The sequence below is a fragment of the Palaemon carinicauda genome, chromosome 4 (assembly GCF_036898095.1).
Source record: "Palaemon carinicauda isolate YSFRI2023 chromosome 4, ASM3689809v2, whole genome shotgun sequence".
NCBI lineage: Eukaryota > Metazoa > Arthropoda > Malacostraca > Decapoda > Palaemonidae > Palaemon > Palaemon carinicauda.
Window position 1 is genome coordinate 168,671,825 of NC_090728.1, and position 25,580 is coordinate 168,697,404.

The window sequence follows — 25,580 nt, forward strand, 5'->3', positions numbered from 1 at the left end:
GCCTACGTGAAAGAGCAAGGAGGACTGAAGTCGAAGGAACGGTGCAATCTCACGATGGAGTTCCTAGAATGGGCTGAAGTGGAACAAATTAATTTTTCAGCCAGGTTCTCTCCGGGGAAGAGGAACGTCCTAGTCAACGGCCTCAACTGGAAGGGTCGAGTGGTAGGGCCCGAGTGGTCCCTACACCCAGAAGTGGTCAAAACTCTCTCCCTGAAGTGGGGCTCGCCGGTGTTCGACCTCTTCTCCACGAGCCTAAACGCACAGCTCCCCGTGTTTTGTTTTCCTGTGCCAGATCCAGCAGCAGCGTTCGAGGACTCCTTCCAATGAGACGGACGGCCAACCTGTGGGTGACTTTGGTAGTGCCCTGGTGGCCAGAGAGGGAGTGGTTCGCGGATCTAAAGGAACTGGCATGCCTTACACCTGGGACACTTCCAGACAGACCAGACCTTCTCCGGCAGCCTCACTTCCAGAGGTTCCACGGAAACCCTTGGTCCCTCCTTCACGCGTGGAGGTTATCGAGCGTCTCCTGAAAAAGGAAGGATTTCCGTCGAGGACAGCATCAAGGATGACAGGGTACCTGAGGCGTTCGTCAGTCGAGGTGTACCAGGCGTAGTGGGCTACCCTTTCTAAGGGGTGCTCCTCGAAGAACATCAGGCCGTTAGAGGCCTCCATTCACGAGATAGCAGACTTCCTGGTCTATCTCAAGGACGAAGTGGGCATGTCCATCCCAAGTCTTCCTCCTGAAGGACATAGACCTGGGTGCCTCCAGGTAGATCTCGACGCTCTCCAAGAGCTACGAGCAGTCGTTTTTTCCCCCAAGCCGTTAGAGTGCCCCAGGGGGATGTGGCTAGAGTACTTGAAGTTGATTTTGGAACCTCCCTTCGTGCTTCTAAAAGCCATTCTAGACAAGGAGCTCACCCTCAAGGCAGTCTTTCGTTCAGATCTGGCACCAGCAAAGAGTAGGTGAGATTCCTGGCCTGTCGTACGAGATCTCACACTCGAAGGGCTGGCGAGATACTACTTTCAGATTCTTACCCTCCTTCGTAGCCAAGACTCAGAATCCAGTTGTTTGGGACCCCAAAATGGAATTGTTCCCAGTGCCAACTATCCCTCGCTCGGACAACCCGAGGGACTTACAGTATGGCAGTCTTTAGAAAGGACGGCTAGACTTCACCCCGAGATCAAGAGTCTGTTTCATTTTCCTCGGGACTGTGAAGGAGCCAGTCTCCAAGAACACTTTCTTATTCTGGATATGGCAAGTGATCGTCAGGCCCTACTGTAGTGCAGGGGTCCCCCCTTCCCAGGAAAACCCAGACCCCACAGCATTAGGAGTCTAAATGCTTCTTTGGCTTTTGAGAAGAACATGGCAGTGGGCCAAAGCCTGAGGGCGGGTACTTGGTCTAACCAGTTGACCTTTACGGCTCACTGCTTGAAGGACTACTCGAGAAAGTCCCCGGGCGGGTTCTCGCGCGGTCCCGTCATTTCCGCTCTCCAAATGGTTTAAGTTTGTAGCCCCAGTGGTAACTGCGGGTAGCGAGTCCAAGAGACACAGGTTCCTTCCTGAGCCCCCTTGTTCTTCCTTCCCCTATTCCCTTACCGGAAATGGCTCGGGTAGCCCCCTGAAACTGCCATGGGATACACTATCATTGGAAGGACATGTCTCCTAGGATTCTTGCAGAAGTGAGTTACATAGACACTAAGATGGTTTTTTGCGTAGTTTTCCCTTTTTTCTCGTGTTTTCTTTGAGGTCAGTATAACCTAGTCTCCTACCTAGGTTCCTCTTCTATTCTCGTCACGGTCTCTAGGTCCTGAAGGACACTCCCACCTCCTAAGGTATAAGTCTCTTAAGAAGTAGTTTGTGGTAAGTATTCTGTGTTGGAACAAATCACAAATTTTAAGTAATTTGTATTTTTCCTAACAATACTTACCTCGAACTACTTTCGGGTAATGGCCCGCCCATCCTACCCCGAGTGCCTTGCTGGACTTCATAGATACCTAAGCTATCAAGAACTTACTGGAGATCGAGACCTGAGCAAGCATGCTCTCTGACCTGGGGGATAGCCTCAGGCCATGTTCCACTCCACCTGAGGTTACCCCTCATAGAAAACGAAACTAGGGTAAACTACACAAAACTCTGGTCGGTTGGGAGGAGATCCCAGATACTCCTAAGAAAGTAGTTCGAGGTAAGTATTGTTAGGAAAAATACAAATTACTTAAAATTTGTGATTTTTAGCCTAGTCTGTACTTTACAAGATTTAATTTTTCTCCACAATCTTGTTTTGATAAGTATCCTTTTCTAGATTTATCTTTAGAAAAGGATTTTTTGCTCATTATTGTACTGTATAAGTTACACTTAAAGGGTCAGTGTACTTTGTTGTAGGGATGTTTAACTTTCCTATTCAGGTGAATCCATGATTTTTTTTTTTTCATGCAATCCAGCAAACTATTTGTGTAAGTCAACATATGTGTAAGTGTTTGTCAGACAAGCTTTGTTTTTCCTTTATGTCTTATTTAAACAAAGACCCACAGCTGTTATGTCCTACAAGCCCCACAAATAGGTATGATTAAGATAATAGTTGTAGTTTTTGAGAGAAGTGAAATTTTTAGCAGCAAGTAATAATTTTACAGCTTAGAACCTATTTGCTATATCCCAAGATTCTTGTTTTGAGAGTTCTCTTATACTTCATGCTAACATGAATAGGGCATTACAGTGATATAAATCCCTCAGTACTGTCTCACTCTTCTCTGCATCAGTAAGAGAGTAGTAGAGTTTCAGGCTCTTCATGATGTTAAACTTTTGAGGGAGGGGGTTTTTGTCGCCTTCATCTTCTCACGGACACAGGAGACAGAGACCCAGTACCAATTAATCTCGAACACCGGCTTTGGAACTTCTTGATCTTATCCCATATAGGTAAGTTGACACAAAGAGGCCTGGTGTTACACCAGAGTAATACAGTGCTACTTGAGGAGGACTCGACACCTTGCTTATGAGTATCGAAGCCTTCTCATTGGCCCCTTCAGAAATATGATGGAAGTGTCCAGACTCTGTTCCTTCTGGCTTGGCGAGGCTGCTTGCTTACAGATACAGCTTTGGTTATTATATACATCTGCAATCTCAAGCATAGGGCTGTCAGTAGCCTTCTGGTTTATTTGCCTGCATTTGTGGAGCTGAAGGTTGGATCTAAAGATGTCTAACCACCTTTGCCTCTTTCTAACTTACAGATGTTGTGCACAGGTCCTTGGACCTCTTTGTTTAGGTCCTGAGGTGGTAGATCATGAGTTGTGTGACACTTCCAGCTTCCTCATGGGACTGGTTATACATCCCATCCAAGGGAATGCCTTCGGCATAAATCTTGTAGATAGGTAGAATGGCTGGTTTCCTTAACTCTTTCTTGTTCCCCTCTCAAGGAGAGGCAGTAGCCACAACCGTTATGTGATATTCAGACACCTGATGCTGGTGAGTAACATGACGGAACACCTTTCTTGCGGACTACGTCTACCAAGAAGCAACTGATGGGAGGATGTGTTGGTGTCTTACTTAACATTTTACTTAATGTCCCCTTTTTGGCACTGACAATGACATCTCCATGTGTTTTCCATTCCAGACTACTGACTTCCTTTTAACTAGTACAGGCTGAGATCCTAACAGTCTCTACAGCTCTATGATTAGGTGTTAGGAGGTTTTCGGAGTCGCCTTTCTCACTTACGTGTGGGACCATGAAGGATGATGTGTTCAGGGAAGAAAAGAAACTTCCAATTTGGTTGTAGGAGACTTCTTTCCATCAATGAGTGAGTTTCCCTATTTTAAGGGTTGAAAGGTTTATATACTTATGGGAACAAATAAATTTAAAAAGTAATTTGTATTTTTTTGTAGATTTACTAACTGGACTCCTTTAAATTAAATTTCCCAGCTCAACTACCCCTCTCAGTCCTAGGCATAAGGACATGTGAGTAGCTGGGGCTTCCCCCTCACACAACCTGTTATTGACCAACTACATTGTTATTGATTTAATGGCTGGTCCAGTACCACTGAAGACATTATTATTATTATTATTACAAGCCAAGCTATAATCCTAGTTGGAAAAGGGGATGCTGTAAGCCTAAGGGCTCCAGTTTCCTATCTTAAAGGACTTGGGTTTGCATAGTTAGGAAACATAAAAATAACTTTTAAAATGTTATATTTACACAAGGTAAAGGCATGAATTTAATTTTATTAAGTACTGCTGTATATAAATTGTATCATTGTTTTACTTGAATTTGGAATTATGTAAAGTTGGTAGGAAATCTTAAGGGATCAAGATTGAGTTAGGAATGTATTTTTGTGTATTGTTTTCAGTAGGTTGAAATTGATATCATCACTATATAAATTTATGTATTTCTCAATGTGTATTATGTTCTTGGAATTTTCAGCTAATCCACTTCCAGAAGATCGACTAAGATATTGGAATGGTTACATGCTTGTGTATGATAGCACGGATGACAGAGTCAACACACCAAAAACCCCCAAAACACCTAGAGTGGGAGTTACATCAAAGTCTTTCAGGGCCTCAACCAGCAGGTAAATATCTTTTCTCTTTTAGTTAACGTAAAAGGTTTTTTTAAAATTTCAACTCCAAGTTTTTTTTTCTTTTTCATCCTTTCCTATTTCTCTCTCTTTTTCCTGTCCCATGCATGACATTTTCCTGTACCAGTTTTCATGTATCATTTAAAAGACATCCTTCTTGTCAACCCTTATAAAGTTGAATTCTGAATCTGTAATCTGGACATCCTCTGTGACCTGGGAAGGGAAATGTAATATAGACTATCTGCTTTGCATGAGCTTTTATATAAATTAAAGGGAGTTATTTGTGGTGAGATGACTTAATCACATTAATAAAATGATAATAGCTGATGTGTACGCACAAAGCTAAGTCACTTCTGGGCTGTTAGTTCTTAAGTATAGAATTGGAGGTTTGTTGAGTAGTTTAGCTACTAAACATCCTTTTTTCTTACAGTAATGTAAGCCTTCATCCTTTAAGATAGTAATATTGTTTCAAAATGGGCTGGAAATTATTGTTAAAACTTGGTAACATGTTTGTAATTATAAGAATGCTGGATAGTGGGAGGTACGACCGACTCATCACATAGGCTGTTCACTTTTTATGGGGCCACTGCTGTTCTTTCCATTTGGGTAGGAATTGATGCTTACCTGAGGACTCTTACCTTCGTGGTTGGTCCTCTTGAATGTAGAGTAGGAGTGACAGCTGCTATTAGCACAGTATGTTGAAGTTGGAGGTCAGTCTTGCAAGGAACCAAGGACTGACACTGTAGTCCAGCTGATTATGTTGCAGGACCATACACTTTCATCATTCTTGCATCGATGTGAGAGGACTACTTTTGAATTTCTATCCTCCTCATGCCACAAGAGAGGTTTAGGTATGGTCTGACAGTGAGTACCGAGGCCATTGCAAGGGAGGAAATCGAAATAGACTAGTTATATGCAAAAAGTGGACTGAGGTGAGTATGTTTATGGAGCTCTTATCTTGGCAAAGAGGCGAGTGCATTATGGACATTGCTTGCTATAGCAAACAGTACCGAGTGTGTTTCAATGAAAAATTTGCTAATTTTTCTACTCAGTATCAGTATAAGAAAATTGCACCCTTAACTGTCATCTTGCATTCTAGATTGGGTAGTTTGAGATATATGCAAAAGCACATCCATGAAGTGGAACACCTTCATAATGCAATGACTTATCTTTATCTGAAGGTTAAAATGTAGAAAATTATTCAGCAAAGGATGAGTAAGTGAATGTCAAAAAAATGATTAGAATGCTCTTTGCAATGATTTTGGAAGCCAGCCAGTTTCAATTTCTATGAAGTAAAAATTTCATTGTTCAAAATTGTACTTCTCCCAAGTACTTAAAGTATGATCTTAATCACAATCATGCCGTGGCACTTTGTGCATAACAGATGTGGGACTTTGTGTAAAAGACTTAAAGGAAAAACACAACTTAACTGGAAGGCCCTCAGACGTACGTTAACATATGAATAGCCCACTGGATCACCTGAGGCAAGCACACAACGGGGCATCTTTACATGTATGTAAAGGGTGAATGCTGTAGCTCTATTTTCAAATGCACTAGCCCATAATGTGAAACTCATTCTGCATTGAATGTAAGTTTATCTGGAAATCAAATTAGAAAAGAACACTTAATAACAAGGTAGTTGAAAAAAAAATCAAAATTTGGAAAAAACAAACAATTCTAAAGGTAGGTTGACACCTACGCACTGTTTGGCTGCGACGTGGTGTGTCGTGCTGTCGTGCCACCTTGTAGGTGAAAACACCCATTTTTTTTTGTCGACGTCGTGACATGAGTATGCGAGGTCTTGCGACATGTCACGAGGTTGTTTTATGATGTCTTGCGAAGTGCCGCGAGGTGGTTTTACGACGAGTTGCGAGGTACCCGCGAGATGCCCCAAATTTTATCATAAAAATTCCCCAAGCTACCAGGGTGCTCGAAGCCTTGGGAAGTCACTCACTACTTTACTGACTATCATAAGTATTAGTTCCTCTAGTGTGATTAAATCCCCGAGAAAAGTTGAAAAAAACATTTAATACTTTACTTCAACATATAATAAATGCTACTGGGAAGTCGGGTAGAACTCGTTGGTAAAAGACTGATGTTTTTCCAGGTAAATCCTGAACTGCAGGAAGCAGTTAGGTTACGACTTCTTTTAGAACCTCTGGTGGTATGGATGGAAGCGACCTGGCCTTTCATTTGAACGGGCTAGGGTTCGATCCCAAGTATGAGGTAGAAATTGATTTCTATTTGAATATGATTTTGTGTTGATTTTCATTCATATTGACTCATTAGGGGTAATTCCAACTAAAAAAAGCTATCAATTGTGTCACCTAGGCGGCTGGGAAGTCGGGGAAAACTCGCTGGTAAAGAGACTGATGTTTCGCCAGGTAAATTCTGAACTGCAGGGAGCAGTTAGGTTCCGACTTCTTTTAGAGCCTCTGGTGGCATGGTTGGAAGCAACCTGGCCTTTCATTTGAAGGGGCTAGGGTTCGATCCCAAGTATGAGGTAGAAATTTATTTCTATTTGAACGCGATATTGTGTTGATTTTATCCATATTGACTCATTAGGGGTAATTCCAACTAAAAAAGCTATCAATTGTGTCACCTAGTGGGCCAGGAAGTTAGGGAAAACTCGCTGGTAAGAGACTGATGTTTCGCCAGGTAAATCCTGAACTGCAGGAAGCAGTTAGGTTCCGACTTCTTTTAAAGCCTCTGGTGGCATGGTTGGAAGCGTCTGGCTTTTCATTTTCAGGGGCAAGGGTTCGATCCCAAGTATGAGGTAGAAATTTATTTCTATTTAAACACGTTATTGTGTTGATTTCCATCCATATTGACTCATTAGGGGTAATTCCAACTAAAAAAAGCTATCAATTGTGTCACCTAGTGGGCTGGGAAGTCGGGGAAAACTTGCTGGTAAGAGACTGATGTTTCGCCAGGTAAAACCTGAACTGCAGGTAGCAGTTAGGTTCTGACTTCTTTATAAACTTACAGATGTACATACATACATATACATTTTAATCTACATAAATATACTTGTTATATGTATGAAAGAAGGTATGACCAAAACCCAGAATAGCATACAGTATTTCCTTGGCTATTGAATTACATACATATGAGTACATGAATGGCCAGAATACAGATGGAAACATCCCTGCCGTCCCTTATAAGTGAATTTACAACCAGCCCGCCCGACGTCGTCGGCTGTGCGCAGCTGCTCGCCGGTAGAGGTAAACACACCTTGCATAAGGTCATCAGGTGTTGTGGCTGGCGTGAGGAGGCACGAACACGGGCGACATCCTATGAGGTGTGTACGACATCTCAAATCCTATCTTGCGAGGTGGCGCGAGGTCATCCACCTTGCACAATGCCGCTGCAAAATTTAAACATGTTTTAAAAACCTGGTGACGTTGTGACATTTTACAATTTTCTTCCGAGGTCTTGTCACGAGCTGCCATGAGGTGTTTTGCGAGGTGGCACGACCCCACGTCGCAAGAAAAAAGTCCGTAGGTATCAACCTGCCTTAACATAAACTAGTAGTCAAGACTAGACAAGCCTTCTTGAGTTGGGAATATTTATAAGATAGCTTTATGAATAATAAAGGAAGAAGGATGGAAACATTTTGAAACATCAAATGAAAACCAGTATATGAACTCTTCTTTGGTAACTAGAAGTTACTATTAAATCATTATGTTTACTGACCAATTAGCAGTAGTAAACAGTGGAATTAATGTGGAACACTACTTTTATCCCATAACAAAGTGCTGTGGTAGGCCAACTCTGTGATTAGGTTTTTCCAGAAAATAGAAAAAAAATGCCAATTCAGAGGTTAGGCTTCTATAGAAAAAAACAAAAACCCACTTAAACAGAAGATCACATCCATAAGAAGGGAAGAATACAGGGTTGAAAATACTAGTTGATAGATTTTTGTCCCAAATTGAGTGGTGTGATACTTGTTGACAGATGTTTGGCATAAATTCAGTGATGTGATACTTATTGATAGATGGTTTCACAAATGAAGGGATATGCAGGTGAACAGGTTAGTTGTTCATTCCATGCAGTTGCACAGTAGAATGAAATTCAGAGCACTAACCAGATCAAGTCAGTCGAATTGATCCAGGTACATATGTTTCAATATTTTTTTCTTGCGATTGGATGCAAGTTCACAATGGATAAGCCAACCTATGATTGATAGGTTTTTATTGAACAAACACCATATTGGTCACCTTTTAATTTTCTCTTCAAGTATATTAAAAGTAAATAGTCATGAATTTTAATTTATACAAATGTGTTATTTGTGTGCATATGTAAATTTTTATACAATTTAAATTGGTGAAGGATTATATGAACGCTTTAAGTTGATTCCTAATTTACTGAAAACTTGTTAGAATCCATAACAAATTAGATAGGTGGAATTTGCAACAATATTTTCTTTGTATTTTTTTCAAGTGCTTGGATTGTTGATATTCATGGAAAATTACTTGTGAAGGTTATCATTTTATGATATTCTTTAATGTATTTCATAGGGTATTGCATACTATTTCTTCTTTTTATATTTTTTTTAGTGCCAGAAAAAGCTTATCTATGACTGGAGGCAGTATTGAAAGAAGAGCAAGAACGAGCTTGTGTGAATTAACCCATCTGCTCCAGCAAGGAGAGAGGCAGGGAATGTTCAGAGAGCACATGCCACCTAGAATACTTTCAATGATTATGCAGGAAAATCTTACTTTCTTGAAAAATCGAGATGTTTACTCAACAGATTATTACACTTTCATACATCAATTGTGTTCTACAAACTTGGTAAGTATTATGTTGAATCTGATATTTGTGTTTGGTAACCCAAAATTTTACTTATTATAGTTTCTAGTAGTATAGTTACATATTTAGGAATTTTGTTAGGAAACCATGTATTTGTAACCTTCCGGTTTTTATTCGGAGTATCATTTAGTTTAGTTACATGTTAGTGAATAGGAAGTATTTTTTAAATTTTATTTTTTCAATATGCAGCCATTGTAATGGCAGTTTTGATGTCTTTTTTCAACATTAGTAACAAAAGGGATAAAGTAAAAGCGTAAGACTGAACCTAATCAAAGTTATAAAACTAACTCCCTTTTTTTGGTGTATCAAATTATTAGCCTCCATCTTTGGTTGCATTGTAGCACATTTATTAACTCTTCCTTATAAATTGAGGGCCAAAATTATTCAATGACCATAAAGCTAAAAGCAGATCTGTTTTGATGGGCAAGTTTAGTACTTGTTGGCCTTATATTTAATTTTTCTTTCATAGAAATGCCCTAAAAGTTCATTTAGTTGCTAGTGCAAAGGTGAATATATAAATGTGTATTTAAAACTGTAAAATTTAGACTCACTATTTTTAATATGCTAGCCTTGTTCTTTATAGTTTATGTAAATACCCTAAAAAGTTATTTGGTTGCTGGTGAAGAAGCAGATAGAAGTAAATGAACTTGTATAAATTTGAAAATTCAGATATACTATTGAAAATAAAGCATCAATTTTGGGATTTAACAAGATTTATCGTATGATTATTTTATGCCTTTTCTTCTAGGAAAAGACAGAAGTTAAAAAGGATGGCTCCATGAGTGTTCAGGCTGTTTATCTTGGTTTAAACTTCCTACTCAATACGTATCTGCGAACCAAAGATAAAGAGGAAAACACTGCTCTTCAGTGGGGACAACTTCTATTATCGCTTTTACAATATTCCCGAGAAGCATGCAGTTGGGTGGTAAATTATTTTGCTAGTGAGGATGGAGCTGCTCACATAGGTCCTCTTCTGTTGGAATGTCCAGATAAATCAGTACGATGTCATTTCAGGTAAGGAACTTTGTGAATTTTGAAAACTTGAATAATAATATTAGTAATTTACTTTTCAGGTTTGTTGTAGCATAGCGCAGGAAGTTTCACGTAATTAGAGTATGTACACTGTAGCTTTTTCAATAAAATAAAATTTTTCATACAAACTTGTGCAGTAACATTCCAAGTTAAGGATATCTGAAACAGTGATAATCATGGACCAGCAGCACCTTTCAGTTTAATTCGTTCTGAGAGCAAACTTGCAACCTAAACTACTTGTATTCTAAAACAATTATAGTACAGTATATAGAATACATTTACCCCTCATCATCATCTCACCCACATATGGCATTTGAGTAATCTCTTATAGTTCTATTTCTAATCCTGTCCTGCCATTTAACTCCCAATATCCTTTTGAGGGCTTTGTTCTCAAATCTACTAAATCTATTGGATATTGTTTTATTGTCATACTGTGGCTCATGTCCATATAGTAACACAGATCTCGCTAAACTGATATATAGTTTGATTTTTATATGTAATTTCAGGCAATTTGATTTCCAAATTTTACTTAAGCTAGCCATTATCTGATTTGCATTTTTTCAATCTTTCACTAAACTCTAATTCTAAAGACCCTGTATTGGAGATCATAGTTCTTAAATGCTTAAAGGATTCTACCTCATTAATCCTTTCTCCTTCCAATAATATCTCATCTTCCATTGCATACTCCATTCTCATCATCATCTGTCTTTCTTTTATTTATCATGAGCCCAACCTCGTGTGATATTTCATGCATTCTGGTAAGCAAGCTTTGCAAATCCTGGGTTGTTCTGGCTAACAAGGACAGTATCATCAGCATAATCTAGGTTTGCTAATTTCCTATCACCAATCCAGTCCAATCCTTCTCCGCCATCACTGACCGTTTTATGCATTACAAAATTCATGAGGAGGATAAACAACATAGGTGACAACATATTCCCTTGAAGTACTCCGCTGATCACTGGAAATTCATGTGATAAGACTCCACTATGCTCATGAACAGACTTAATCAAATTCACACATTTAAGAGAAATTGCATAGTAACACACAACTGTCCACAAAATTGGCCAGTGCACACTATCAACGGCTTCTTCATAGTCCACAAATGCCATCAAAAGTGGATTTCTATATATTCTATGCATTGCTGTACAACATGGAGATGGTTTGGACGTGCCCTTTCCACTCCCCAAGAGAGATTAGTTCACCAAATGTTCAGCTGGGCTCCACAAGGCACTAGAAGAGTTGAAAGAACCAGGCCTACATGGCTAAGAACTATGAAGTCTGAAGTAGATAATGATGAATGGAAAAGTAAAAGCTCAAGATAGAGATGACTGGCGAAATCTAACCGAGGCCCTTTGCATCAATAGCCGTAAGAGGAGTAGATAATGATATAGAATACAAGTACTGTGTACTTCGTATGTTTGTAGTAATACAGTAACATGATGCTTTTTGCTATGATGATAGTGATAGTAATAATAATGATAATAATAATAACAATCCCTCATTATGCGTGAGAGTTAGGTAACAGAGACAGGCGCGAATTTGTGAATACTTGCTGCCCCTTTCTTACGAGCTGTTACCCAAACAGATGATTAACGCACTAAATACTGCCTAATATTTTTTTATTTGGTTTCTGTCACATTTTATAATTAAATGTACAGTGTACAGTACATATGCACACATGTACACTACATACTGGACATGGTGAGGCTACAGTACAGTACAAAACTATAATTTTACCAAGTAGTCATCATACACTTATAACAAAACTCTGTTGTTCCTATCTTGTAATACTGTACACTACTGTACTTTACTATAACACTCGGTGATTATGTAGTGTATATTACTGTAATATATGTATAGTAAAATCACTACATACAGTACAGCTTAACTGTACTGTAAGTGTTGCCTGTTTTCGTTCAGACGACTAGACTACATTTTACAACCCAACGGACATGTAGCTTACAATTACAGTAAATAAATACAATAAGTACTTAATAAAAAATAAATGTACAGTGTACAGTAATACTCTATACTGTTCTGTACATTATTTAACAATTTAAGATTAAGTCGATATTTTATGCAACGACCCCTAACCACTTTTGTACAAAGTTCTATGCAGCAGTCTTGATGATGCGTGACAAAATTTTTGAGGTGTTGTCTCTTGTGCCGTATGCACAGCACTGTAGGTAGTTATCCGATATCTACAGTAACCCCGATCATATGTACAGTGTACATGGATTATCTACAGTAGCTGTAGAAAAAATATAATAATTTGTAATCATGTACAGGTGCATCATTTTTATAAACAGAAAATGCTCTTTTCCCTCACCCTTGACACAATCTTTGAACTACAAGGGACACTAGCTGCAACTGCAGCACAAATGTAATCTGGGTTTTCTGTGTACCTCACCGTACTCACATTCACACCGAAGTCTCTTAACGGCAGTGCATTTCATCCCTTCTTACACTTGTCGAAAACTTTAACCTTTTTTCCAGAGTCATGACTTTACACTGCCGTTATATTATTATTATTATTACTATTACTAGCTAGGCTATAACCCTAGTTACAAAAGCAAGATGCTATAAGCACAAGGTCTCCAAAAGGAAAAAATAGCCCACGGAGGAAAGAAAACAAGGATGTAAATAAAGTAAGTGAGAAGAATAAAGAATCAAAGTAAATTATTTCAAGAACAGTATCAAATTAGACCCTTCACATGGGAAAAAAAAAAAAAGGAAAAGAAATAAGATTGAACAGCGTGTATGAGTGCACCCCCAAGCAAGAGAACTCTAATCCAAGGTAGTGGAAGGCCATGGTACAAAGGCTATGGCACTACACAAGACCAGAGAACAATGGTTTGATTTTAGAGTGTCCTTCTCCTAGAAGAGCTACTGACCATAACTTAAGAGTCTCTTCTACCCTTACAAAAGGAAAGTAGCTACTGAACAATTACAGTACATTGCAGTAGTTAACCCCTTGGGCAAAAAATGTTTGCCAATCTTAGTGTTGTCAAGTGCATGAGGACAGAGGAGAATTTGGAAAGAATAGGCCAGACTATTCTGTGTATGTGTAGGCAAAGACTAAATGAACCGTAACCAGAGAGAGGGATCCAAAATAGTACTGTCTGGCCAGTCAAAGAACCCAATAACACTAGCAGTAGTATCTCAACGGGTGGCTGGTGTCCAGGCCATCCTGCTTCGGAAGTAGCAGGATCACGCTTGGGGACCATGATCTTGCAGCAAAGGTGTATCAAAACCAAGGCAAAGTTGGGCAAAACACATGGGGTAGGAGGATGCGGCAAGACATAATGTACATGAGGCAACACAGGAAGAGTGATGCCATCTCAGTCACGGGAGCTGGGCTGAGAGAAGGTAGTGGCATGAAGCAAGCCCAGTTCAAAGGAGCGCAGGCTATTTGAAATCAGTGCTCCTTGAGATTTTTATCGCGAATGTGATTTTTTTATTTAATTGTTATTGCAGTTTGCCAAGTCATATATAAGTGAAATCGCAAAGAATAAACTTGCGTAAAGCCCGAACTGACTGTATAAAGATTTATTCCTACACTAATACAAACCCTTGTCCTTATAAAGGAATATGTTTTCAGAGTAGCTGGGACTCGGCTGTTAGAATTCAGTTGTTGGTGATGGGGCAGCCCAGCCTACCTGCCAGCACAATTGAGTAACCCCTTTGTTGGCTGTTTTAATCATTTTTTTTTTTTTTTTTTTTGTGCAAGGGATATTTAAAAGCATTCCTATTGCTGTTCATTCTCATGGGAGTGGAAAGGAGTTTCTAATGCTGCTGAATTGAAGGAGAGGGGTGGCACCCTTCTCATCAGCATTGCCCCCATGTTCTCCAAGGCAGTAGAGACGTATCTCCTGGCAGTGCTGTCTCTTCATAGAGTTCCTAGGATCTCTTTCCTTGTTGGTGTCGTTGCCGTCGACCTAGCAGCCACATTAGAAGGAGAATTTTAAGTTCCTCCTCCCCCTCCTAACCTTTGTCTCTTTACTCACTGCTCTCATGAGGATGGAAGGGCTCCTCCTTCTTTTCCCCCAATATGGACAAAGAAATCCTATAAGACCAATCAATAGGAGTTGAGTATACATGACTTGTACCATCTCTACCTGTAGGAGTGCTACCCAAGGAGTCTCCATTGACTTTCTTTACCAATGAAAGGGTTCCTCCCTGGTTTTCCCCTTTTGGACAGAGAAGTCCTAAAGTCCAATTAATATGTGTTGTGGTTGCATAACTCCTATCGTTTCTTTCCCTTCAAGAGAGACGATGCTGCTTCATGAGACCCTTATCTTCTTTCACTAAGAACAAAGAGCAAAGAGAAGATAACGTGTGTGTGTGCGCCCACTAGCATGGTATTATATGCTCACTGCTGTGCCTTCACCGGTTTGCACTCTCTTCTGCTCGAGTTCACTCTTCTATGCAAGCACGCTCTTGCAGGAGAAAGTATAGAAGGTCTCCTTCAGTGAGCTCCAATGGCAGTGCCCTCATCTGTTCATGTTTCCTAGAATGCTCTCCTATGTTCATTTGCGCTCTTACGGAAGCATGCCCTCATTTGCATGTGAGTGAGCTTCTACAGAAGAAAGGATAGATCTCCTTCAGCATGATCCCCTCACCATTTCACACACCCTCATCTGATCACGTGCACTCAGAGTTCTATCCTGTGTATGCTCTCTCCTATATGAAAGCCCTTGCATATTCATGCGTGCTCTTGAGCACTCTCCTACAGGAGCTCCTCTTCAACTGTATGCTTACCCTCTACTGAGAGTGTACATTCGCCTTCTAGTAAAGCCAGAAACTTTATAGTTTTACATTGACTACCATGTGTCACGAGACGAAAGAATACTTAATATTTTGTTGGGATTGCAAGTGATGTATGTGGCAAGAAGGTTGTTGGAGGCAGCATGAGGAAGGGCAGTGAATGGTGGAATGGAGGAGTGAAGGTAAAAGTGGAAGAGAAAAAGAGGGCTTTTGAAGAATGGCTGCAGAGTAATAGTATAGAGAAGTATGAAAAATATAGAGAGCAAAAGGTGGAAGTAAAGCGCAAGGTACGTGAGGCAAAGAGGGCAGCTGACCTGAGGTGGGGTCAGGGACTGGGTCAGTCATATGAAGAGAATAAGAAGTTTTGGAAAGAAGTGAAGAGAGTAAGGAAGGCCGGCGCAAGAATTGAAGAGACAGTGAAAGATGGAAATGGAAGGTTGTTAAAAGGAGAGGAGGCAAGGAAAAGGTGGGCGGAATATTTTGAAAGTTTGCTGAATGTTAAGGATGATAGGGAGGCAGATATAATTGCGGTTCCAGGTGTTGAGGTGCCAGTGATGGGAGATGAGAATGAGAGAGAGATTACAATAGATGAAGTGAGGAGAGCACTAGATGAAACGAGAGTAGGAAAAGCATCGGGTATGGATGGTGTGAAAGCTGAGATGTTGAAGGAAGGGGGTGTGACTGTACTTGAATGGTTGGTGAGATTGTTTAATGTGTGTTTTGTGTTGTCAATGGTACCAGTAGATTGGGTCTGTGCATGTATTGTACCACTATATAAGGGTAAGGGAGATGTGCATGAGTGTTGTAATTCAAGAGGTATTAGTTTGTTGAGTGTAGTTGGAAAAGTGTATGGTAGAATACTGATTAATAGGATTAAGGATAAAACAGAGAATGCAATCTTGGAAGTACAGGGTGGTTTTAGAAGAGGTAGGGGTTGTATGAATCAGATTTTTACAGTTAGGCAGATATGCGAGAAATATTTAGCAAAAGGTAAGGAGGTGTATGTTGCGTTTATGGATCTGGAGAAAGCATATGATAGAGTTGATAGGGAAGCAATGTGGAATGTGATGAGGTTATATGGAGTTGGTGGAAGGTTGTTGCAAGCAGTGAAAAGTTTCTACACAGGTAGTAAAGCATGTGTTAGAATAGGAAATGAGGTGAGCGATTGGTTTCCGGTGAGAGTGGGGCTGAGACAGGGATGTGTGATGTCGCCGTGGTTGTTTAACTTGTATGTTGATGGAGTGGTCAGAGAGGTGAATGCTAGAGTGCTTGGACGAGGATTAAAACTGGTAGGCGAGAATGATCATGAATGGGAGGTAAATCAGTTGTTGTTTGCGGATGATACTGTACTGGTAGCAGACACAGAAGAGAAGCTTGACCGACTAGTGACAGAATTTGGAAGGGTGTGTGAGAGAAGGAAGTTGAGAGTTAATGTGGGTAAGAGTAAGGTTATGAGATGTACGAGAAGGGAAGGTGGTGCAAGGTTGAATGTCATGTTGAATGGAGAGTTACTTGAGGAGGTGGATCAGTTTAAGTACTTGGGGTCTGTTGTTGCAGCAAATGGTGGAGTGGAAGCAGATGTACGTCAGAGAGTGAATGAAGGTTGCAAAGTGTTGGGGGCAGTTAAGGGAGTAGTAAAAAATAGAGGATTGGGCATGAATGTAAAGAGAGTTCTATATGAGAAAGTGATTGTACCAACTGTGATGTATGGATCGGAGTTGTGGGGAATGAAAGTGATGGAGAGACAGAAATTGAATGTGTTTGAGATGAAGTGTCTGAGGAGTATGGCTGGTGTATCTCGAGTAGATAGGGTTAGGAACGAAGTGGTGAGGGTGAGAACGGGTGTAAGAAATGAGTTAGCGGCTAGAGTGGATATGAATGTGTTGAGGTGGTTTGGCCATGTTGAGAGAATGGAAAATGGCTGTCTGCTAAAGAAGGTGATGAATGCAAGAGTTGATGGGAGAAGTACAAGAGGAAGGCCAAGGTTTGGGTGGATGGATGGTGTGAAGAAAGCTCTGGGTGATAGGAGGATAGATGTGAGAGAGGCAAGAGAGCGTGCTAGAAATAGGAATGAATGGCGAGCGATTGTGACGCAGTTCCGGTAGGCCCTGCTGCTTCCTCCGGTGCCTTAGATGACCGCGGAGGTAGCAGCAGTAGGGGACTCAGCAGTATGAAGCTTCATCTGTGGTGGAAATGTGGGAGGTTGGGCTGTGGCACCCTAGCAGTACCAGCTGAACTCGGCTGAGTCCCTGGTTAGGCTGGAGGAACGTAGAGAGTAGAGGTCCCCTTTTTGTTTTGTTTCTTGTTGTTGTCGGCTACCCCCCAAAATTGGGGGAAGTGCCTTTGGTATATGTATGTGTATGTATGTTATGTGGTACAGTTGCTCACATATTGGCTACCTGAGCTCTTTTCTTACAAGAATGAGAGAGCACACTGCCTGTAGGAATAGGGTCTTGCCTTTCTCTCTCCTTCTTGGATATCCCTCTCGCTTAGGGGAGAGAGGGAAAAGATACATATCGAGAGTCATCCCTTCATGAACAGACATCGGTTCACTCTGTTTGTTCCATACACAAGTAGAAACCTGACACCTACTAGAGGACTTTGGTTTGCATAGTTAAGAAAAATACAACTTACTTTTAAAATCTGTGATTTTGTAATCCTTTTCGGTTTCGTACTGAATGCAATGTGTTCAATTGAATGCTGCTATTTCACCTGAAGAAGGTATTGTCTATAAAGGTCGGATCAACGTAGCTATGTGATTCCGACACTTAGGTGAGGATGTTGTTTACTAAGAGAAGCGGTACATACCAAGATCGTAGCCACCACTGAGCTGTTCATAATACAAATGTACACACACCTGTGTCTAACACTTAGTCTAGCATGTGATTCAGCTATCATTCTATTGATCTGGAGAAGAGACCCCTCACCAACCCAAGTAAGTTAAACACCTAGTACATTGCCTATGGGAAAATGCTTACTTCCGTGCAAATACATTTTGGTACAAAGGTTCAGGTGTCCATCTTACTTGCTCAACACTACACGAACAGACACTTCAAGTACGTTCTTTAGTGACTTTTGGGTCACAGAATTTCTGGCACCTGTTTCATTCCTGCTCTTCCATTACACAATACAGTGGAAGAGTAACCTTGACTGTTCTCAGTTGTACAGGCTACAAAATCTTACACCGAGATTTCCTTATACCCTGCCCCTCAATGTTTTATCTTGTCATAGAGCTACATGTATCGGTGGATGACAGTCATACCTCTCCCCCCACAAAAAGCACAAAGATGAATAGATTAATGGCAGGTTTGCTCGTAAATCTGCCGTACATTTGTGGTTCTTACCCGCAAGAAACTGCATAGCCTTGTTATTTTAATTTGACCTATCCAGTTTTATCCAAATATAATAGTATGTTAGAACACCTATACAGTGAACCCTCGTTTATCGCGGTAGATAGGTTGCAGACCCGACCGCGATAGGTGAAAATCCGTTAAGTAGTGACACCATATTTACCTATTTATTTAACATGTATATTCAGACTTTTAAAACCTTCCCTTGTACGTAGTACTGTTAACAAACAACCCTTTAATGTACAGAACACTTAATGCATGTACTACAGTACCCTAAACTAAAACAGGCACAAATATTAAAGGCGATTTTATATCATGCGTTTCCTAAACACGCCAAAAAGCACGATAAGAAATGGCAACCAATGTTTTGTTTACGTTTCTCTGATCATAATGAAGAAACAAACGCATTTACACATCTGTGTATAGGTTAGTTTTTGCATCGATTATATTGATTATTCAGTACAGTATGTTGATTTTGTTATTACCAATGTTTTACTTAATTTTTCTTAGGACTTCCAAATGAAATGTTTTTCTTTATGACGCCGCCTGAAACGATGGCGTCATAAAGTACGCTCAGTAAACAAACGAAGGCATTTAATGGGCATGATGAAAGTGATAAATAATGATATTACAGTAAAAACTTTTAGAAAATATGTTATTACAAATATTATTTACCGTATCTATATAAAATCATACATACGTAGCAAAGCAGGAAAACAATTTACGAGAGAGAGAGAGAGAGAGAGAGAGAGAGAGAGAGAGAGAGAGAGTTGTTTTACGTAAGTAAATGTAAATTTTAAACAAAAAAATAGCCCCATTTCATGTAAAATAGGTTATTACAAATAGTTTACTTTATCATAATACAGTAGTCTGTATAATACTGTAAAGTTCAGTACAGTATGTTGTTGTTATAGACGTGGAGATGAAATTCTCACGAAACAAAAACACGGCATTCAATTACAACAGCTGATTCTCTCTCTCTCTCTCTCTCTCTCTCTCTCTCTCTCTCTCTCTCTCTCTCTCTCTCTCTCTCTCTCTCTCTCTCTCTCTCTCTCTCTCTCTCTCTCTTCGTGTTATACAATACTTACATTAGATGAAGAAACTAAAATTAGTTTTCTTAGTGTCAATTAAATACGAAACGAAAAAATTATGCCGAGTTTACATCCATTTCAATCGTTGCTAAAAATACGGCATCCGATTTCATCAGCAAACCACTATTTTTTGGGAAACATCATTTTATTCTAGAAAATTGCTACTCGAGTTAATTACACATTAAGAAAGCGTGTACTTTTGTTTTTAAATTTCGGGTGTGTTTAAAAATCGAGAGTATTGTTGACTTCTTTTTGTTTTACTTTTGGCTGTGATTACATCAGCTGACTTCTAGCTGCCGCTCTTGAGAGTGTACGAATACACTAACAAAGTATCGTTTATACCATTTCTTAACTTATTCAAACCGTCTACAGTATACGGTTGATATTACATAAGCACCAATGTGTTATAACCTATCAAATTTTTTTTTTTTTATTACATTTAAATCAACACACACACACACACACACACACACACACGCACACACACGCACTCTCTCTCTCTCTCTCTCTCTCTCTCTCTCTCTCTCTCTCACAAATGATATCTGTTGCTCCTCAAAGTTTCATTTATATTGAAAATCAATCATGATTCAATTTTCCTTACTTTCTCCAATCTCGTACCATCGGTCACATCACGGTATTTTCGAAATTTCCGGAAAATCCGTGATATATGTATATACATGCGTTATGAAAAAAATCTGCGAAGTGGTGAATCCGCGATGGTCGAACCGCGAAGTAGCGAGGGTTCACTGTACATTTATTCTAAGAAGAGAAAGCAAAAACTTGAAACAGCCAAAATTTGAGAGGTAGCAAGAGTAATTTTGTACTGCTTCTTGCCAAAGTCAAAATTGTTAGTCTTGTTGACTGACAGTTGGGTAGAGTTTCCCCACCCTCTGCCAGTAGTTATAATTGCCTTATTAACTACAACCTTTGCTGAAGTCTTACACCTATTAAAGGATGATGTTTTATTTTATATTCTTGTATGAGCAAATATAGGTTTTAGTATTTTCTTTTCCTAGGTCATAGGGATTAAAAGTGTTAGGTTTAAAACTTCCATTTCAATTTTTTGGCAAAGTGGCTGGACTCCAGTAAAATTCATTTAGTACCTATATAAGATTGTTCATAATCTCATTGTGTGTAGTTTTAGTAAGTATTTTTAAGCTTGGTTATTGAATTTTATCTAGCTTTTAGATTTTAAATTTTTATTTTCTCCTCTTCCACCTCTATATAAAAGCTCTGATGATAGTATCTTATTAGAAATAAACAGACAAAAACACTTTTTGTTTATTTGGTGGACATTTTAATATTATCCCACTTTCTGGTCCATGTAAGCATCCTAAATGCTTCAGATCTTCATGGCATTTTTATTTAATCCTAATTAGTCTCCATAACTTTATTAGACAGTTTTTTAAAAAAGTTACATATATTTCTTTATTTGCAGCATTTTACTTGGAAACATTTTCAAGTGTGAGTTTGAGCACTCTGGTGGTGTGGAAAGTGTTGAACAGCTCGTGAAGTATATACTCTCTCTTCTAGCCTCTGATGTCCCTGCTGCAGTTAAGACATCATACCAATATTTCAATCTTCTCTTCAGTTATGTTCAGCAGGTGAGCATTGTCTGTACAGATATTGTCTATGCTATATTCTATGCTTTACAGATACATTTTTCTTCATATATCTTTCCCCTCAAATGGTTTTTATCCATTATATCGAGTCGATATAGCTGACCTTGGTATACCAATGTATTACATTTCCTCTTGTCTAATTGTATTGCCATAAACCATAAAGTACATCATTATTTAACATTGCAGTTCTTTCAAAATCCTCCAATAAATAATGCTAGAGTTTTTTGGAAGCGCAAGAGTAATATTCATTGGTAAAAGTCAAATTAGGACAGTCATTATAGCCTTCAGAGGTGTAGAACTATTTGTAGCTTTGGTTTTTCAAATTTATAATTACAGTATAATCTAATTTTAGTCAGATAAGCAATTTCCATGTACAGTATATTGATTTTAAAATGTACTGCACACTGTAAAAATAGAGACAGTATGGAATGTTCTCTCCCAGGCAATAGATAAAGCGGTTTTGACTTCCTTTAACCAAATGTGTTGACAAAGAATCAAGCAAAAAATTAAAATAAGCTCGTTACTTTGATAATTGATAATAGCAATTTTAGTGCCAAATGGTTATTAGTGGTCCTGTATTGATGGAAGAAATAAGGTTGTGCATGCTTTATACTGCATTGCAATGGGATAATCTATACAGCACAGTGCTTACAAATCAAGAGAAATCATGGTAAAAGTATTTGTGATAAAAATACACCAAGATGTAATAGATATCCTTATGTTAATGTGTAATTGGATTATTTAACCCTTTACCTCCTTTTAAAATAAAATAAAGTACTACGTATACTTATTCTAAAATCATTCTTTGACTTGACTTTTTTATTGACCAGGTCCTAACAAAAACTAGTTTTATGATATGGAAATGGAGATCTCTTGTGATAGCCTATATCAAGGAATTTATGATTTTAAGTTATTTTCTCTTTGTCCAAACCTGATAACTGTAGTGGTCTTATCCATAACAAGCTTGTGTGTCTTCTCGGTGTACATACTTATGCTCTCAAAAATTAATTACTCTTTGATGCCAGGTTGGAGGTACTGTAGTCCTGGCCACCTCTCATTTGCACCAAGGACCTGTAGCAACTTCTTTGTCTGCAACTGGCTAAGCCTTCCTTGTTTACCTACCTCCTTCAAAGCTCAGCCCAGTAAGAGGGTTAGGAGGAAGAAGAGGGAGTTACCACAGAAGTTGTCTCTGACTAACAATAAGGGTTTCCTGAATGTATCTTATCTTTCCATCTCAATCCATATCGAGTGTAGACCTACCTTCTAGGTTCCATCTCTGGACATGTGACAAAGATGGAACTATTCTGGTGCCTGTTGGCTCTTTACAAGTTGTTGTAGAGAGAAAGCAAGAGACAATTCTCCCCTAGGTGGAATGAGTACTTTCACGTAGTGTTCAGTTGGAACCTAAAGTTTGTATGTTACTCAGCCTCTAGAAGGGAGGACTTCATGCTCTTGGCAACTCAAAAAATTTGTATTACCTGCAAGCCTTCAGCTTTTCCAAGGCACTTTTTTCATTCCTCAGGTATTCACTTGTGTATTCATTTGAGATTTAAGCTTGAGCTGTCTAGAATGCCTGACCAGTGTCTTTTCAGGACAAATTGGTACTACCCTTCGATCATTTTACTATTGGAGAAATCATATTATTTACTTAAGCAAAGGACGAATACCTGGATATGCTGTTTAATTTGAAATTTCCTTACACTTGTATCAGCAAACTCGGAGAATTAGCGTATTGGTTCTTGTTACGATCTTACAATCGTTACAGGTTCTTTTAATAAGTAAAATAAATAACAACAACCAACATTGAAACATGGGAAATAAATGTAAAAAGAAACTCACAAAAAAACACAACACGTTTATTCACACACTTACAAAGAAAATAAATGTTACTTCTTCGGTTACTTTAACTGACAAATAAAATCAATCAAACATTAACAGAAAAGGGGAACAGTCAGTAAGGTAGAAATACTTAAGAAATAGTTTTCTGCAGCTGCTGAGACGATACTGGTACGGAGACTTCGGACTTGAGAACGTTGCAGAAGGGCGGCTGAAGTTCAGATAAAACTGGCATGATGACCGGATTCGAAGACGTCACAAAAAGGGTGGCATCAAGAAGGGACATCAGAGGTCTTCTTCCAAGGATTCGATGTTACTGTTGAACGAGGGCAGGCTGCTGGCAGTGTTGGCTACTTCTTGTCACAAGCAAGGAGGGCTGGCTGCTTCAATTTATCTCTTCTTCTTGGCCGTAACAGGATCTTTTGGAGATAGGCTTTTGTTGTCTGAAGGGACGGTTAGAATCTGGCTCTATCAGACTTCTGGTCTTCTATGTTTCTTATCTCGCTAGGACTTGAATCTTATCTGCTTCGGACATAGTTCCTCTCGTCTTATGTCCTGTCCTATCTCTCTTGGACAATCTCTCCTTGAAGTTTATATACCCCCCATGTATGGGTGGAGTTAATTACAGTGGGCAGTGGTCTTCTCCATAGAAGGCGTTCTTTTTAACAATTCTGCATCTCTATTGCCTAACTCAAAAATCCCTACTTCGATCACGCCATGGAAGCTTCTATGAGAAATTTCTGATGCAATCTGGACCACATGTTAAGTCGTAACAAAAAGGGCAGCACGTGTCCTTCCATGATGACATATATCCTAAACAATTATTTCCCTCAGGCTCGGTTTCTCAAAATATGCTGACTCCACTAATTAAGACGAGGACATCTTGGTCAAAACAGGACAGTTCCCTTTCATGGGTCCGTTGTTGAATCTCGTCTCGCCTCACGCTCACTCTTTGGGAATAGCTATTTTTGTCTTTTATAATATCCTTTTAAAAGTATTATGTCTACCCATGACAGTTCCTCATCAGTTGTAACCTTTAAACCACTCTTGGTTGCAAGAAGAGAACTAGAAAAGAGCGAGTTTGCTGTCTCTTCCTTCTCTTTCAGCTTCTTCTCCCCTTACTTTCTCATCTTCACAAACTAATTCTTAGAAATAAGAAAAAGTAATTTTTTCTTCGGAGAGAATGATAGATCTCTTCTGCTGACTGTTACTTAAGGTTCAGTTAGGAAATGGTATGCATTGCTCCTATACTCATCATTTCTATCATAGCATAGGAGGAATGCCTCTTCCAGAGTAATTTTCAGTTCTCATCCTTTGACCAATACCTCCAGAGTTTGTCAAACAATTGTGAGCCTTATGTATCAGTTTTCTCCTTGGATGTGGGTGAAAGGTCCCAACCGGGATAGAACACTAACTCCATACACCAGGTAAAGGTGAGAATCCTTGCACATCTTCCCCTATTCCCAGTGGGGAATAGTACCAGCACTCCTGAGCTTAGAGATATGCTCTTCTCGGTCTTGAGGGAGTAATAGAGCTCACTCACTGGCCAATTTCTTCACATTCCATCAGGATAAGCATTGCTGCGGCAGGTCGGCAGTCCCTCAAGCACTGATTACCAGCACTCTAGGTTAGTAATGGGTAAGGTACACGCTTGCCCTTCGAAGCCTTCCTCCTCCTCTGGTAGGTAGTGACAGAGCTCACTTGGTCAGCCAGTCCGTGGAGCTTTATGACAGATCATCTGTTATACCGGTAGTTGGTAACAGCCTCTCCAGGGATTGAGTACTGGCACTGTCCAGGGATAGTTAAACTTTTTGTGCACCTCCATGGTCCCTTCCGTGGGAAACTCGGGGGTGGTCCTAAGGCAAGTGATGTCCAGTTTTGCTACTTTATTGGTTGGTCCTGAGACACTTTCTTTGATTGGTGTCGAGTATGTGTCTCTATCCGGCCATTGCTATTTTTCAGCAGATCAGAGACCTCTCCTGCCTTCGCTGAAGAAGCTCCTCGGTAGAATTTGGATCCAGCCTCCTCAGAAGAGTGGTTTATAATTGAAGGAATATTAGAGCAGTCTTACCTACCCTCGAATCTGGTCCTCTTCCTCAGGGCTTGAGCACAAATGCCTTCTGCTACCTGAAGAGGACATTATAGGATCTATCCCTCAAGAGTTGTACAGGCTCTTCTCATCATGTCAGTTGTAGGGGATGGGATTTTTTGCTCCTTCCTAGTAAGGAGACTTTACAAAGACCCAGTTCCTGCTCAAGCCTATCCCTCCTACAGACATTTGACTATGAGATGCCTGAGGACCTGGCTGTGCTATGTTACAGTATTCAGTATCCCTCATCTGAGTGTGACAACACTCAGTAGTACTAGCAGGACGAAGGAAACCCCTACAGTAGTTGGCGTTTCTTCTAGCTTAGCTTAGCGAGTTTTGATGATCAAGGCATTGAGGCTAGTGTGGGTCTCTGCCGTCTCAAAGAATAACTCATGAGTTTACCCCTGTTGTTACCCA

The 25,580-nt window shown here is 39.7% G+C and overlaps 1 protein-coding gene across 1 annotated transcript in view; it reads left to right on the plus strand.

Moving 5' to 3' along the window:
• Positions 1 to 25,580, plus strand: part of LOC137640180 (ubiquitin carboxyl-terminal hydrolase 24-like) — a 160,502-nt gene that overhangs the window by 107,163 nt on the left and 27,759 nt on the right. The window contains 4 exon segments of the mRNA XM_068372705.1: positions 4,411 to 4,558; positions 9,124 to 9,358; positions 10,125 to 10,390; positions 21,055 to 21,220. Of these exon segments, the coding sequence (XP_068228806.1) occupies positions 4,411 to 4,558; positions 9,124 to 9,358; positions 10,125 to 10,390; positions 21,055 to 21,220 (815 nt within the window).